This window comes from Natrix helvetica (genome assembly GCF_964273705.1).
Source record: "Natrix helvetica genome assembly, chromosome: 12".
In the NCBI taxonomy this organism is placed as follows: Eukaryota; Metazoa; Chordata; class Lepidosauria; order Squamata; family Natricidae; genus Natrix; species Natrix helvetica.
Window position 1 is genome coordinate 12,529,025 of NC_138556.1, and position 14,108 is coordinate 12,543,132.

The window sequence follows — 14,108 nt, forward strand, 5'->3', positions numbered from 1 at the left end:
CGTGCAGTTCGTGGGTCTAAAATACCTTGCTTGGCCTAGCTGGAAGTTAGGACTTCCAATGTTTCAAAACGGCATCTAAAAATTAGCTCCCAGCAGTCAACAGCTGGAAATATTTTCCGGCACTGCACAAAGACACACATATCAAATGAGAATAAATTTTGCATGTGCTTCTAGATCAACTGCCTTTCTAGCCCCCAGAGAGGCGTTTATTTTGCCCAATTAGACAGAAGTGAGAGCACCAGCAAATAATATCAAAGTACGCTATTTAGGACTGCCACTTCATGGACAAGATACCTCAGGAAGGGCTGATCCTCCAGTAAGTCCCCTTCACACATTGCCGTATCAGACTTTCTTCCCATTTAACTCTAGATTAAAAGGTAAAGCTTCCCCTGGCAAATATGTGCTAGTCATTCCCGACTCTAGAGGGCAGGGCTCATCTCCGTTTCCAAGCCAAAGAGTCAGAGCTGTCCAAAGAAGACTCTGTGGTCTTATGGCCAGCGTGATTAAACGCCAAAAGGGCACAGAACGCTGTTACCTTCCCACCAAAGGTGGTTCCTATTTTTCTACTTGCATTTTTTAATGTGCTTTCGAACTGCTAGGTTGGCAGAAGCTGGGACAAGTAGCAGGAGCTCACTCCGTTACGCGGCACTAGGGACTCGAACCGCCGAGCTTTCTGACCGACAAGAATAGAATAGGATTTTTTATTGGCCACGTGTGATTGGACACACAAGGAATTTGTCTTTGGTGCCTTTGCTCTCAGTGTACATAAAGAGAATAAAATACATTCATCAAGAATAAAAAGGTGCAGCACTTAGTGATAGTCAAGGTTACTAATAAGCTATCAAATTGTATTAGGAAACAAATAAAAACAATGTAAATTGAAATATACAAGCAACATGGTTATAGTCATAAGTTGGAAGAGATAGATACTGGGAAGGAAGAGAAGAAGAATAGTAATAATAGTCTTAGTAAATTATTTGAGAGTGTTGTGGGAATTAGTTGTTAAGCAGAGTGATGGCATTTGGGGAAAAACCGTAACAGAGGGATCTTTTGAGATGCAGTCATTGGTGTATAGAGAGAAGAGAAGTGGAGAGAAAACACACAGTCCTGGGGGGCTCGGGTACTAATTGTGCAGGTATCTAATGTGATTTTGTCTAGCTTCCCCTGCTTCCTTTCTGTTAGGAAGCTTATGATCCATAACGCCACCCTGAGTCCTTTGGGAGAAGGGCGACATATAAATCCAATAAAACAAACAAACAAACAATACATATGATCCATATACATCACATGGTCTCCATGTCAGCCGTTTTGTGGCAATGCTCCTTGGTCTTTCCCATTGCAAACCTATTTGCTACCTCTGCAAATTTGTTTTGCTCCACCATAAAACTGTCAACTCTGGCAGATAATTTAAGAATGGCTAACCTTTTGTCGAGCACGCTTAAGCTTGCTCCGAATGAGAACTATTTATGGGATCCTCCTCACCAAGAAAAAAGAAAACCCATTGAAATATTACGATCTGAATTTAGCCTCCTTCCATGCCACATAAAATACCACCAAAAGCCTTAGATCGCAGCTTTCCTCCTTTGTGGATTGTAGCCAGTTCTTCCATTACCTGCAAAGGCCTATTTTTAAGATCAAGCTTTTAAAAACCTCATCTGTCAGGTTGTTAATTTTGGCCTTGTGGTTGTGGAACCAGCAGGGATAGCCTTGTCTTGCTTCCGAGACGGCAGATATTATATTCCCCGTCTGTCAAGCAGAAAAGACCAGGGGTAAGTTCTTGAAGATCAAAATGAACTTCTAAGGCTAACGGTGAGCATTTCCCCACCAAACATCCTGCAGGTGTGAGAGGAGGACCACAATTCTCATCATCCCCAGCTGGTATACCCCCTTTCAGTAGAGGGTAGAAAGGACAGGGGAATGTGGTCCCAACATAGCTGAGCTGTTGTGGCCGCCTGCCCAGTGGGAGACAGCAACCGTCATAAATATGAACCAGCTGCAGGTCATGTAAAAAAAAAAAAAAAGGTCGTAAATCATTTTTTTTCAGCGCTGTTGTAACTTTGAATAGTTGCTAAATGAACTGTTGTAAGTTTGAGGACTACCTGGGTTAACATCAATGCTTAGCACACAAACACGTAGTAGCACACCTAATCTTGCTTTGCCTAAAGAGAAATATCGCCTCTAAGATGACAGCTGTAGATCCCAGGCAGCCTTAATTTTAATGCAAAGGAAGTGATGATTTTTTGCTTCTTATGGCACAATGGAGGTGGGCTGCTGGGAGTTCAGAAGAACCTTTAGCTAAGATTCCGTGAAGTTCGGAGAACCCCCAAATCCCACTCCTGGCTGGCCCCGCCCACCCCTCCCCGCCCTTCCCAGGAGTCTCCATGCAGCCTCGGGATCGCATCCTACCGCACACATCCCTGCGACCAATTCGCTCTCACAGGGAGGGACTCCTCCGGGTGCCGTCCACCAAGCAATGCCAACGGGCGGCGCCTAGGAGTAGAGCCTTCTCTGTGATGGGCCCAACCCTCTGGAATGACCTCCCCCCCCCCCCCCGACATCAGAACTACCACCGACTTCCGCTCCTTCCGACAAAAACTGAAGACTCACCTGTTTCAATTAGCCGGCCTGGCCCACTCATAGTTTTATTTTACCTCCTGGCAGATATTTTAATTGGGGAATTTCATGGGTAATTATTTTAAATTCAATTTTTTGGGGTATTTCTAGGGGTTGTTTTTAAATACTGCTTTTAATGCTTTACTTGAAGGTACAGTTTTATATAGCCTCCTCCATTTATGTATTTATGTATTTATTTATTTATATGCATCCTATTTGTGTTTTAGCCTGACTGTACACCACCCCGTCCCTTTTGGGAGAGGGGGCGGTCTAGAAATACGAAATAAAGTAAAGTAAAGTAAAGTAAGCCTGTTTTGTATGCAGGTAAGCGCAGGGCGTGCACGGAGACTCGGGGAGGGCAAAAAATGGGGCTCCCGGAAGGAAATAGGCCTGTTTCCAGCCTCCGGAGCCTGGGGAGGGCAAAAGTACCTCTCCGCCCTGGTCCAAGAGGCCAACTAGGCCACACCCACCATGGCCACGCCCACCAAGCAACCGGGCAGAGAACCCCTTGCTGAAATTTTGGACTCCTACCCCTGGGTACAATGTTACATGCATACAGATGTCAGCTGCAGAAGTTAAGTGACAACGAACTCCTATCAATGAAGCGTCTCCTTTCTTACTGGAGCTCCATTTCTCTTTGTACAAAGCCCTCATCTCACATCGCCTGAACTAAAATAAACAGCTCAGCCTGTCATCTTACTGAATGCATCCTCTCAGCAAATTGCTGCTCGTCAAGCAGACTTTCACTCAGGGAAAAATAAAATCGGAAAAGCAAGGAGCCAATTCCTCTCCTGTCAAAAAAGAACAAAAAATAGAAGGCAATTTTCAGAAGTCCAGAGAGGAAATGCAGAATTAAAGCAACGGATTATCATGCTACAGGTAAAGGTAAAGGTTCCCTTCGCACATATGTGCTAGGCATTCCAGACTCCAGAGGACGGTGCCCATCTCCATATCAAAGCCGAAGATCCAGCGTTGTCCGAAGACGTCTCCGTGGTCATGTGGCCGGCATGACTCAATGCCAAAGGCGCAGGGAACTCTGTTACCTTCCCACCAAAGCTGGTTTCTATTTTTCTACTTGCATTTTTATATGCTTTTGAACGGCTAGGTTGGCGGAAGCTGGGACAAGTAATGGGAGCGCACTAGAGATTTGAACCGCTGAACTGCCGATCTTTCTGGTCGACAAGCTGAGTGTCTTAGCCACTGAGCCCCTTTGCTACAGGACCAGTCCTTAATCATTTGCCCTAACAGTTCTGCTTTTACTTTTCTGGTGGGGGAAGAACAGTTTTATTTTATTTTTTAAAGGGGCTCCAAAAGACATGGGCAGATTTTCAAACCTGCAACTTCTGAGTTGGAGCTACCAATGTCCCTCAGCCGGGTTTAAGCCGTCTTTCAACCCAACCTCATTTAAGAGATTGCAGAGGTGCTAAGGGGCAGAGGGTGTCATTATCTATGCCTTTAAAATGATAAATTGTCGTTATTGTAACTGCTGTACCTTTATCCTGACTCACAATGAAGCCATTTCTAACAGACCTGGTAGATTAAAACGGCTACAGTCCAGAGGTGGTATTCAGCAGGTTCTGACCAGTTCTGGAGAACCGGTAGCGGAAATTTTGAGTAGTTCGGAGAAACGGTAAATAGTACCTCTGGCTGGCCCCGCCCTCATCTATTCTCTGCCTCCCGAGTCCCAGCTGATTGGGAGGGAATGGGGATTTTGCAGTAACCTTCCCCTGCCACGCCCACCAAACCATGCCACGCCCCTCAAGCCACACGTACAGAACCGGTAGTAAAAAAAATTAATCCCACCACTGTTACAGTTCCTATCAACACAGGTTGGAAAACTAGCAGAGATAAATGCAATTTGAAGTACATTACCTCTTGTCTATGGAGATCCTCAGCCATCCAGGCCGTGGTTGTCCCAAAAGTGCTTTTTCAAGAAGCAGCTAAACTTTCTGGTTACATTACCTCTTAATGTCGTAAGAGGCCATACATATTTCATCCTTGGGGGGCTCTGAGCTTGGTTGTTTTCTTGCAGATGTTTCGTGACCTTAACTAGGTAACATCATCAGTGCTAGGACTATGAAGACATTACCTAGTTAAGGTAACAAAATGTCTGCAAGAAAACAAGCAAGCTCAGAAAGCACCAAGGACCCCACTGTCATCCTCCTCCTCCTCCTCCTCCTCCTCCTCCTCCTCCTCCACTCCACCAACCCCGCTTCCTTCTAGCACTGATGATGTTACCTAGTTGGGTCATGAAACGTCTGCAAGAAAATAAGCAAGCTCAGAGACCACCAAGGACCCCACTGTCCTCCTCCTCCTCCACTCCACCAACCCCGCTTCCTTCTAGCACTGATGATGTTACCTAGTTGGGTCATGAAACGTCTGCAAGAAAATAAGCACGCTCAGAGAGCACCAAGGGCCCCCTCCTTTCAAACCCGAGCTACAAATGTTCCCCTTTATTGGCACCACATATTTCAATCTTCATGACGTATTCGGCAGCAGTTACTAAAATCCATTTTTGGGCTACGGATTAAGGGTCACAACGAACTGAAATGGAAATATCCAGATGACACCATGCCGCCACCACCACCAAAAGACAGCCAATTCCAACCCTTGGCCCTATGACAGATTAGATTGTGATTAGGTTTGTAGAATAAATCACGGTTTATAGAACAAGTCATCTGTGGCTGGGCCCGGCTAACAAGCTAAGCCACAAAGCACTGCTTATAAATCTCTGTGCCAAAGTTCACACAATGCCTCAACACCAAACAAACCTTTTTTTTTAAAGTACATAGCAGATTTTACATTTTTAAAGAAAGGTCCATCTCTAGGTGTGTGTACCATAAGACATGCATGTTTTCTCCTTGCACAGCTGCCTGTGAGGCTTTGACACTCACACAAGTGTAGCAAAGTTCACAAGGCCAAGCCCCCTTCACTGATCCTGATCAGTGAAAGGCAGGATTTTAAAGCTGCACACAGCCCACAGTCTCCGTACAGGAATGCAGCCTGGGGAAAGAAGTATACAAACATTACTGATTACACACCACCCACATCACATCCAATATTTACAACACAAAAGGTAAAGAAATAGACTGGATACATTCAAAAGGTAGGCTGCTCTTGTTCCAGCAAAAGAAAATGAAATGCTTGGAAACAAGCAGAGGGAAGTTTGAATGAATCCTTAAAGAAAGATCGGTTGGGTTCCAATTTCTAAACCCTCGACACCAATATTCTTTGCATTAAATGTCAACAGATTATCTTTCCAGTTACTTACCCAGTACTTGCTTGGTGGTTATTTTTTAGATTAACACAATCCATTACTTATGTAAAGTGACTGCCAACCCTTTAGTTTTCATATTTCCTATAAAAAATGGGGGAACAGTTGGTTGTACCCTAAGGACTGATCCATGTTCAAGAAAAGATTGAGCAGTCATTTGTCTAGAAGGGGTCTCCTGTTCGAGGACAGGGTTGGGTTAGAACACCTCTACGGTCCCTTCCAACTCTGCTATTGCATTTAGACTCTAAGCAAAGCCAGACATTGTGATGTTTGTTGTCTGTCTGTCTGTCTGTCTGTCTGTCTCTCTCTCTCTCTATCTATCTATCTATCTATCTATCATCTATTTATCTATCTATCTATCTATCTATCTATCTATCTATCTATCATCTATCTATCATAACTATCTATCCATCCATCCATCTAATCATGTCTATCATCTATCTCTTCTCATTCCCTCCCTTCCTCTCATCTATCTATAGAGATAGATAGATATGATAGAAGATAGATAATCTTTCTCTCTTCTATCGTATCTATCTATCTCTATCTTCTATCGTATCTATCTATCTCTCTATCTAATCTATCATGTCTGTCTATCATCTATCTATTCTTATTCCCTCCCTCTCTCATCTATCTATATACTGTAGATAGATACGATAGAAGATAGATAATCTCTCTCTCTCTCTTTTCTATCATCTTTCATATCATATCAATCTATCCTCTATCTATCCTCTATCTATCATCTATCTATCTATCATCTATCTATCTAGACACACACCATAAACGTCAGTCTGGCTTTGCCTTCATTCTAAAAGCAGTTACAGAGTTGTTAGGGACCTTGGAGGTCTTCTAGTCTAGTCTACTCTACTCTAGTTGACACACACACCCTATATATATGCTGTGCAACAGGCCATTTTACACAATCAAAAGGAACTATTAGTTTACAAAACTGCAACATAAAAAAGGATACAATTTTGCAAGGCATTTTTTTTAAAAAAAGTATGGAACTAAATTATTGCAATTGGAGGGATTTTACTATTTACTCCAATCCATCCAAAACACTTCCACCACATACACAACACCTCTGCTATCAAAGAAACATTGTATTTTCCCATTCCTTCTGTGGAAATTCAAAACTCAGTAAAAGAACACACATCAAAATCTACTCAAAACACAAGCTCTTTTCAGTAATATTTTATTTATATAGAAATACTTAAAAAAACATGAAGTAGCACCGTTACTTAAGTTTTGCCTTTATTATGTAGAACTTTAAATGTCAGAAAAATAAAACTCTTGATACAATTTCAAATCTTGTCTCAGCAAATATAATATTAGTATTTGACCAAGAGGTTAAAGGCCCTTTATAAAATAAAATATACTTTGTTTTTAAACTTTGCTCAGTAAAGTACATTTAACATCACCTACATATACAGAAACAAGTGGTAAACAAATGTATTAAAATAGAAATACTAAACTATAGTGGTGCAACAGAATTTTTGTAATTTCCATTGAATTCTATTTATACAAATGTTAGAAAGCATCAACAGTTTCTGTTGACATTTGCTTAAACGCTTTGATTTTTTTGTAATAATATAGAATAAAATATGCTCCATATCACTGAATAGAAAATATGCTGGGTGAAGCAGATTTAAAAGATTTTTTTCTGAACCTATAAAAAATCTCCATCCCAACAGAATACTGTCCAAAGTATTACACATTTATGGTTTTGCAATTCCATTCACAATTGTGTGATAGCAAAATAATACAGTGTTTTTTTTTTGCCATAAGGCCATACTAAAAATAAAAAAGATTTAACCCAGCTACAAAAAAGTTCACTGAACTTAAATTAAAATACTTGTAAACATCTTTGCAATATGAAATATAATTTTTCAAGTCAAAAAGAATAAAATACTTCAATCTGTATTAATGCAATTCATCTTTTAAAACCTTTAAACGTTTTTAATATATATATATATATATATAGATTTAATTATTTATATTTTATATATATGTATAAGAGATATGTTACATTTTCTGTTTTTTCTTCTTTTTTCTTTGATAAAGCTGCAGTATCAGAAGTTTATTATTATTATTATTATCATCATCATCATTATTATTATTACTTTCACAGGAAAAAAAATGCCCTTTCAAGGAACATTCGAAAAATAATAATCCATCCATAGATTTATATATCTCAATAGCAATCTAGCAACTACCAACACGTTATGCTAACTGTTTCAAACACCATCATAATCCATATGCATTTCCTACTTTTAAGAGAGAAAGAGAAAGGAGAGAGAAAGAGAAAGTGAAAGAGAGAATATGTTTTGGAAACTTGGCCATAAGTGTTAAAACTATTCTATTACTAGAATATCATTCTTCAATATAAATAGCATGCACCAGATGTTACAAATATTCCCCTCCAACCCATTCTAGGCTACAGTGCCCTCAATGGTGAGAGACTGTGTATGTATGCATGTATATATATTTTGTGAGTTATGATCATTTTTCACACTTGCAGCATCCCCAGTCACGTGACCAAAATGCTTAGCGACTGCTTCATACTTATGAACGTTGCTGCTGTGTCTCCGGGGTCACGTGATCCCCTTTTGCGACCTTCTGACAAAGTCGGGGGGGGGGGGGGAAGTCCTATTCACTTAATAACCGGGTTATTCATCAGCCTCAGTAAATGACTTAGCAAGTGTGGCGAGGAAGGTCGCAGAATGGGGCAAAACTCACTTCGGAAATGTTTCTGTTCAGCAACAGGAAATGTGGGGCCCAATTGTGGTCTTAAATCAAGGACCCCCCTGGATTGGTACATCCAGGTATACATACGTACGAGATAGGATAATAGCCTCCTTTAAAATGCCAGGTTCACCTTTCTGCCCCTTCTTTTAAAGCCCCATCCTTATTATTACGGGAGGCGGAGATACTGCCTGCACTGCTCAAATACCGACCGATTCGCAGCCAAAGTCCGGGCTTGGATGCCTTAGGAGAAGATGCGGATGGCCTGAGTGACGGCGCTGTGGCAGACGGGGCACTGTGGCTCGTTCTTCTCACAGATGCGGTTGGCACACTCCATGCAGAAGAGGTTGTGGCCGCAGGGCACGAGGGCCGCGATGACCTCGCTCTCGAAGCAAACCGAGCAGTCGCGGCTGCCTTTGCGACGCAGCCCGGACGAGGAGCAGGACGAACGGGAGGACGAGCTGGAGGCGGAGGACGAAGAGGAGGAGGAGGAGGAAGGCGAGCAGTCGGAGGGCAGGCCGGGCAAGTGGCAGCCCAGCCCGTTGGCGTAGAGCGGGTAGGAGCAAGAGGAAGAAGAGGAGGAGGAGGAAGACGAGGAGCAGCAGGAGGCGGCGGCGGCGGCAGCCACGGCGGCGGCTAAGAAGCGGCCGCCCGGATCGCTGCGCACCCGACGGGCCAACGGGTGCTGCTCGCTGGCTGCCAACGACCCTCCTCCAGCCCCGGAGTGCAAGGGCGGGGAGAGGCGCGTCGGGGGCTGAGCCTGCGGAACGCCCCGCCTCTGCCCGCCGCTCACAAACAAGGCGGGAGCCGCCGCCGCCGCTGAGCCGGGAAAGGCGGCGGCGACGACCGCGGGGGAAGCCAGGCTGGTGCTGCGCTCGTACTGCGACCACAACAGCTGCGCGGGAGGAGCCGGCGCCAGGTCGAAGCCCGGCGGGGAATCGAAAGGAGGCAGCTCGGCGGGGCAGCCGTCGGGAGAAGCCAGGCCTTCGGCGGGGGTTCCGTAGACGCCGTAGCCGTTGCTGGGGCCGCCGTTGGGCGGGAAGCCCAAGGCGGCCGGGCTGGGAGGGCTGTAATCGGCCAAGCGGCCGCTGCTGCCGAAATAGGAGTCGGTGGAAGCGCTGCCCAGCGAGCTGGAGCTGTCGTTGCGGTAGCTGCAGAAAGGCTTGCGGGCGGGCGTCGGGGTGATGCTGCTGGAGGAGGAAGACGAGGAGGAGGAGGAAGAGGAGGAGGAAGGAGGCGGCGGGGGAGGGGGCGGAGGAGGAGGCGGCGGCGTGGGCTTGCTCCAGAGGCTGCCCGCGCCCCCTCCGCCCAGCTCGAAGCCCACGTCGGTGCCGTTGGCGTGGAAATCGTTCTCGTCGATCAGCTCGATCAGGCCGCCGGTCCTCATAGCGATGTGAGCTTCGATCTCCTCGCGGGCGCGGTCCACGTTCTCCGGCATGCCCGTCACTTCGAAGACCGGCTCCTTGTCCCGGCTGGGCGTGACGATGTAGGTGTGGGTTTGCTGCTGGATGCGCTTGATGGTGGCGCCTTTGGGTCCCACCACCAAGCCCACCACCCGGTAAGGCACCCGGACTTGGATGGTGGTCTGGCCGGGCAGATTGGGCGGGCTGGGCACCGAGCCGTTCAAGACGGTGTTTTTGTTGCGGGAGGCGCGGATCATGGAGAAGTGTTCGGCCGCCGAGATGATCTCCCGCCGGGCCATGGCCACATCTTCCTTCCTGCCCGTCACCACGAAGAGCGGCTCCTCGCCCCGCACCGGCGTCTTGATGTAGGTGTTGGTTTTGGCCCGCAGCGCTTTGATTTTGCAACCTGGAGCGGATGGCGGAGGAGGAGGAGAGAGGAGGGGGAGGACGGAGTTGGAAAGGGGGAGGGGAGATAAGAGCCGGTTACACCTCCATCATCTCTCGTGGAGGGGGGGTGAGGGTAACGCGCGGAGAGGGACGGCGATGCAACCTGTCACCCGGCCAAGCTATTGTCCCTCCGATTGCCCCCACCCCGAGTGACACAACAGCACCAACAACGAGGGCGGCGGGGGGGGGGGAATCAGCTCCAGATACACACGCCCCTCTCTCCGCCTGGCCGCTACCGCTAATTCCCATTGGCCACCAACGGGAGCTTTGGGGGGGAGGGAGGCTAAGAAAAATCACCAACAAGGCGACCCTCCCCCGAAAGCCCCCCCCCTCCCAGCTCCATCTCTTGCCCAGCAACGCCGAGCCAGCGGAGACCCGCAAAACTGGTCCGCGGACAGTCCCGAGCTCAGCACACGTAACACCCCCCCCTCCAAAAAACCAGAGCAAACAAAATGCTCCCCCACTTTAAGTAGAAGTGGCCCCAACTCCTTCGCTGGGACCCCCGTGGGGATATAATGCAGATTGCCCTCTGAGCCCCGAGGTTTAAACCTTGTTCGGTCGCGAGGGGAACACCCCTGCGTGTCCACGAGCCGAATAACAACAATAGCAGCCCACGAGCTGGGTGGAGCGTCCCGTTTCTTTCTCTCCCTCCCCCTCCTCCTCCCGTGCGATGGATTTTTAAGAGCCGAAGACGCACATCTGGCTGCCAATTGCCTCCGCCACATTTCTGCACTTTCTTTGTCTTAAGCCGCTGGGAGGGGGGGGGGCGTTGCGAATCGGCGCCCAGGTGGGTGCCCACTATGCCGACCGAGCCTGTCTTCCGATTCTCTTCTTCCTTCCTTCCTTCTCTCCCTCCTTCCTTCCCTGCCACGGGGGAAAGCTCCCCACTCAAACCCACCTTGGCCAAACCCAACCACCTGGGAAGAGGCGGGTGGCGGTGGAAGACTTGCAGCTAAACTCTCTCTCTCTCTCTCTCTCTCACACACACACACACACACACCGCGGATGCGCGGACGGACCCCCTCCCGCCCCCCAACCCCAATAAAGAAAGCAATCAGCACAACCCACCTTGCCTTCCCACGATCTCGGCGACGTGTTCCGAGCTGGGAACCGGGACGCATTCGGTCATGTTCACGCTTTTTTTGCGCGGCTCGTTCTCGTAAAGGGAGCCCGTCTCGTCGCTGTCCAAGCCGAGGAGGGAGAGTTGATCCAAGGCAATCTGGAGAGCTCTTTGGTCATCCAGGGTCTCGCCTCCTCCTCCGCCGCCGCCTCCTCCTCCTCCGCCGCTCCCATGCCGCTCCATGTCCGCAAACAACGAACTGGGCATCGTCCCGGTGAGAATGTATGGGATCGCGCCCTCCTCCTTCTTTCCCTTCGGCTCTCGAACCGGCGAAGCGGGGGCGCGGGGGGAGGAGGAAGGGAGGAAAAGAAGCAACCCCCCCCCTAAAAAAAATCAGACACAAAGGAAGGCGGAGAAGGCGGCAGATGGCCAGTTCAACAGCGGAGAAAAGAAACCGGCGGCGGCGCGCGGAGCGCTTGCTTTGGATAGGAAATCCTGGACGCTGGTTGAAGATCGCACAGCAGCCTCCCTCGAAATCTCCGGAGGTTTTTCTTCCTTCCTTCCTTTTCTTTTCTTCCCCCTCCCCGACTGTACTTTCCTTGTGCCTTCAAAATATCGCCGCCTGTTTTCCTTTTCTTTCTTTTCCCCCCAAATGCAATCCGGTTTATAAGACGCTTTCCAAGGAGGGGAGAAAAAAAACACCGCCACCCCCCGTGCGATTTCCCTCCCCCCCAAAGCTTTCCCCCCCTTCCTCCTGGCCAGCCGGGAGGGTTAGGGGGTGGCGTGCAGAGAATGGAGGGAAGCGCAGCGATGCTTTCTTCCTCCCCCCCCCCTTCTTTCGCTGGCCACAATGCCAGGCGATGGCACCGTTTCTTTAAGGGGGCCCTCCCAGCCTCCACTCAGCGATTTTCTTTCTCTCCCCCCCACTCCTCCTTCTCCTCCCCTCCTCCTTTCTCTCTCTCCTCCTCTTCCTCCTCCTCCTCCTTTCTTCTGTCTGAGCCTCTGCTGCAGCCAGACAACGCGGGGAGGGAAAAAAAAGGAGGAGGAGGCGGGGGGGGGGAGGGCAAAATCAGAGCCGCCGCAGCGTAAGCGTCCCAGAGCCGATAAGGGGGGGGGAACGACAGGGGGCGGGGAGGGACGGAGTGCGCCCGCGCAAGCCATGACCGCTCCGCCGAGCCATTGGCGAAATCCAGAACTGAAGGGGCGGGTGCCAAAGCCGGCCGCCCCGCCCCTGGGAGAAAAACCTACTCTTCTTTGTTGTCTAAATTCGGAGGAAAACGGGGCGTCGGAGAGCGGTGCCTGCTGATTTTATGGCACTACGGCGATCAGCCGTCCCGGTTTGCGCGGCGCAGGGAGGGGCACGGCGCTTCTCGCTTCCCCAAACGCGTTTCCTACCCTAAACCTCCCTTTCTCAAAGCGCCACCGTGTTTCTCCCCAAATGGGTGGGGGGCAACGGCGTGCCAATACGCAGCAGCAAGGGAAGGCAAAGCAGCGTCTCTCTCCCAGCTTCGATCAGCGGGATGGGACGAGCCGGGGTTGCACTTTGAAAGTCGGGGGGGGGGAGGCGAGCCAGGGGTCAAAGCTGCGGCGTGCGGGGAAAGGTGACAAGCGCTACCCACCCCACCCACCCACCCGCTCCTTTGCAAGGCTGGAAAGGGGAAGGGGAGCTCTCGGCGCTGGGACCTTCCACATCTCTCGATTACGCGCTTTAGGACCGCTCCCTTGACCCGCGGGGTGCGGGGGTGGGGAATGTGTGGGCGGAGGAAAGAATGGGTAAGCTCGCGTGCCCTGCGCGTCTTCTTCGGCCCCGGGAGAATTGGTCAAGGGTTCCAGGGCAGAGGGGCGTGGTGTCCTTCTGAAGCAGACACGCCTTCTTCCTTTTTCATTCTTTCATCCGTTCTTTTGTAAACACACACACACACAACACACACACTTCGGCTGCAGTGCCATAAAGCACCAGGCTGGGCACGGAAGCTGTCCTGTGTCATTTCTCACCTCCGCTGCACGCGTAACGCACGGATCGTCAAAAAGGATCCCGAGAGGCGCTTGGCCACGCGCTAACAAGGGAAGGTACGGTACTTCTTGGTTGGGCGAAGGGAGCCTACCTAAAACCCACCCACCCACAATTTACACAGCGACCGCACAGGCGCACGCCATTCCTCCGCAAGCAGCAGCAGCACCAGTGGGCGAAGATGCCACCAGGGAAGGACAAAGAGGGAAGGGAAGGTCCCATGGCCATTGGAAGAAGCCAGCACTGGGAAAGGTTTCCTTCGTGGCATCTAACCGCCGTCCGAAAGGCGCTGGCTTGCCCCCTCCCCTCCGCACGCCCGGCTTGCTGTCCCCCCCCCCCCCCGCCCCTCTCTTCTCACTGCCCCTAACTTTGGACATGCGTGCTTTGCGCATCGCATCTCGTGCAGTTTGGAAAGGGTTACGCACGGGGGCTGGGAGGATGGCGCGCTCCTTTCCCATTCAAGTCGAAGGCTGCCCCCACCCCCAGGGAGGCGTGGCATCTTCCTCCGGTCGAAGGGGGGATCGCCCCGCCTCTGGGAGCCACGTGCACTTTGGGCTG

General features: G+C 49.4%; 1 protein-coding gene across 1 annotated transcript; it reads right to left on the bottom strand.

Annotated features, from left to right (window-relative positions):
• Positions 1-7,070: 7,070 nt before the first annotated feature.
• On the bottom strand, positions 7,071-12,446 carry MEX3B (mex-3 RNA binding family member B). The gene is made up of 2 exons (XM_081965044.1): positions 11,548-12,446; positions 7,071-10,438 (listed from the first exon to the last, which is right to left on the bottom strand). The coding sequence occupies exons 1-2, from the start codon at positions 11,804-11,806 to the stop codon at positions 8,874-8,876; spliced, it is 1,824 nt and encodes a 607-aa protein (XP_081821170.1). The 5' UTR covers positions 11,807-12,446; the 3' UTR covers positions 7,071-8,873.
• Between the last annotated feature and the right edge of the window lie 1,662 nt (positions 12,447-14,108).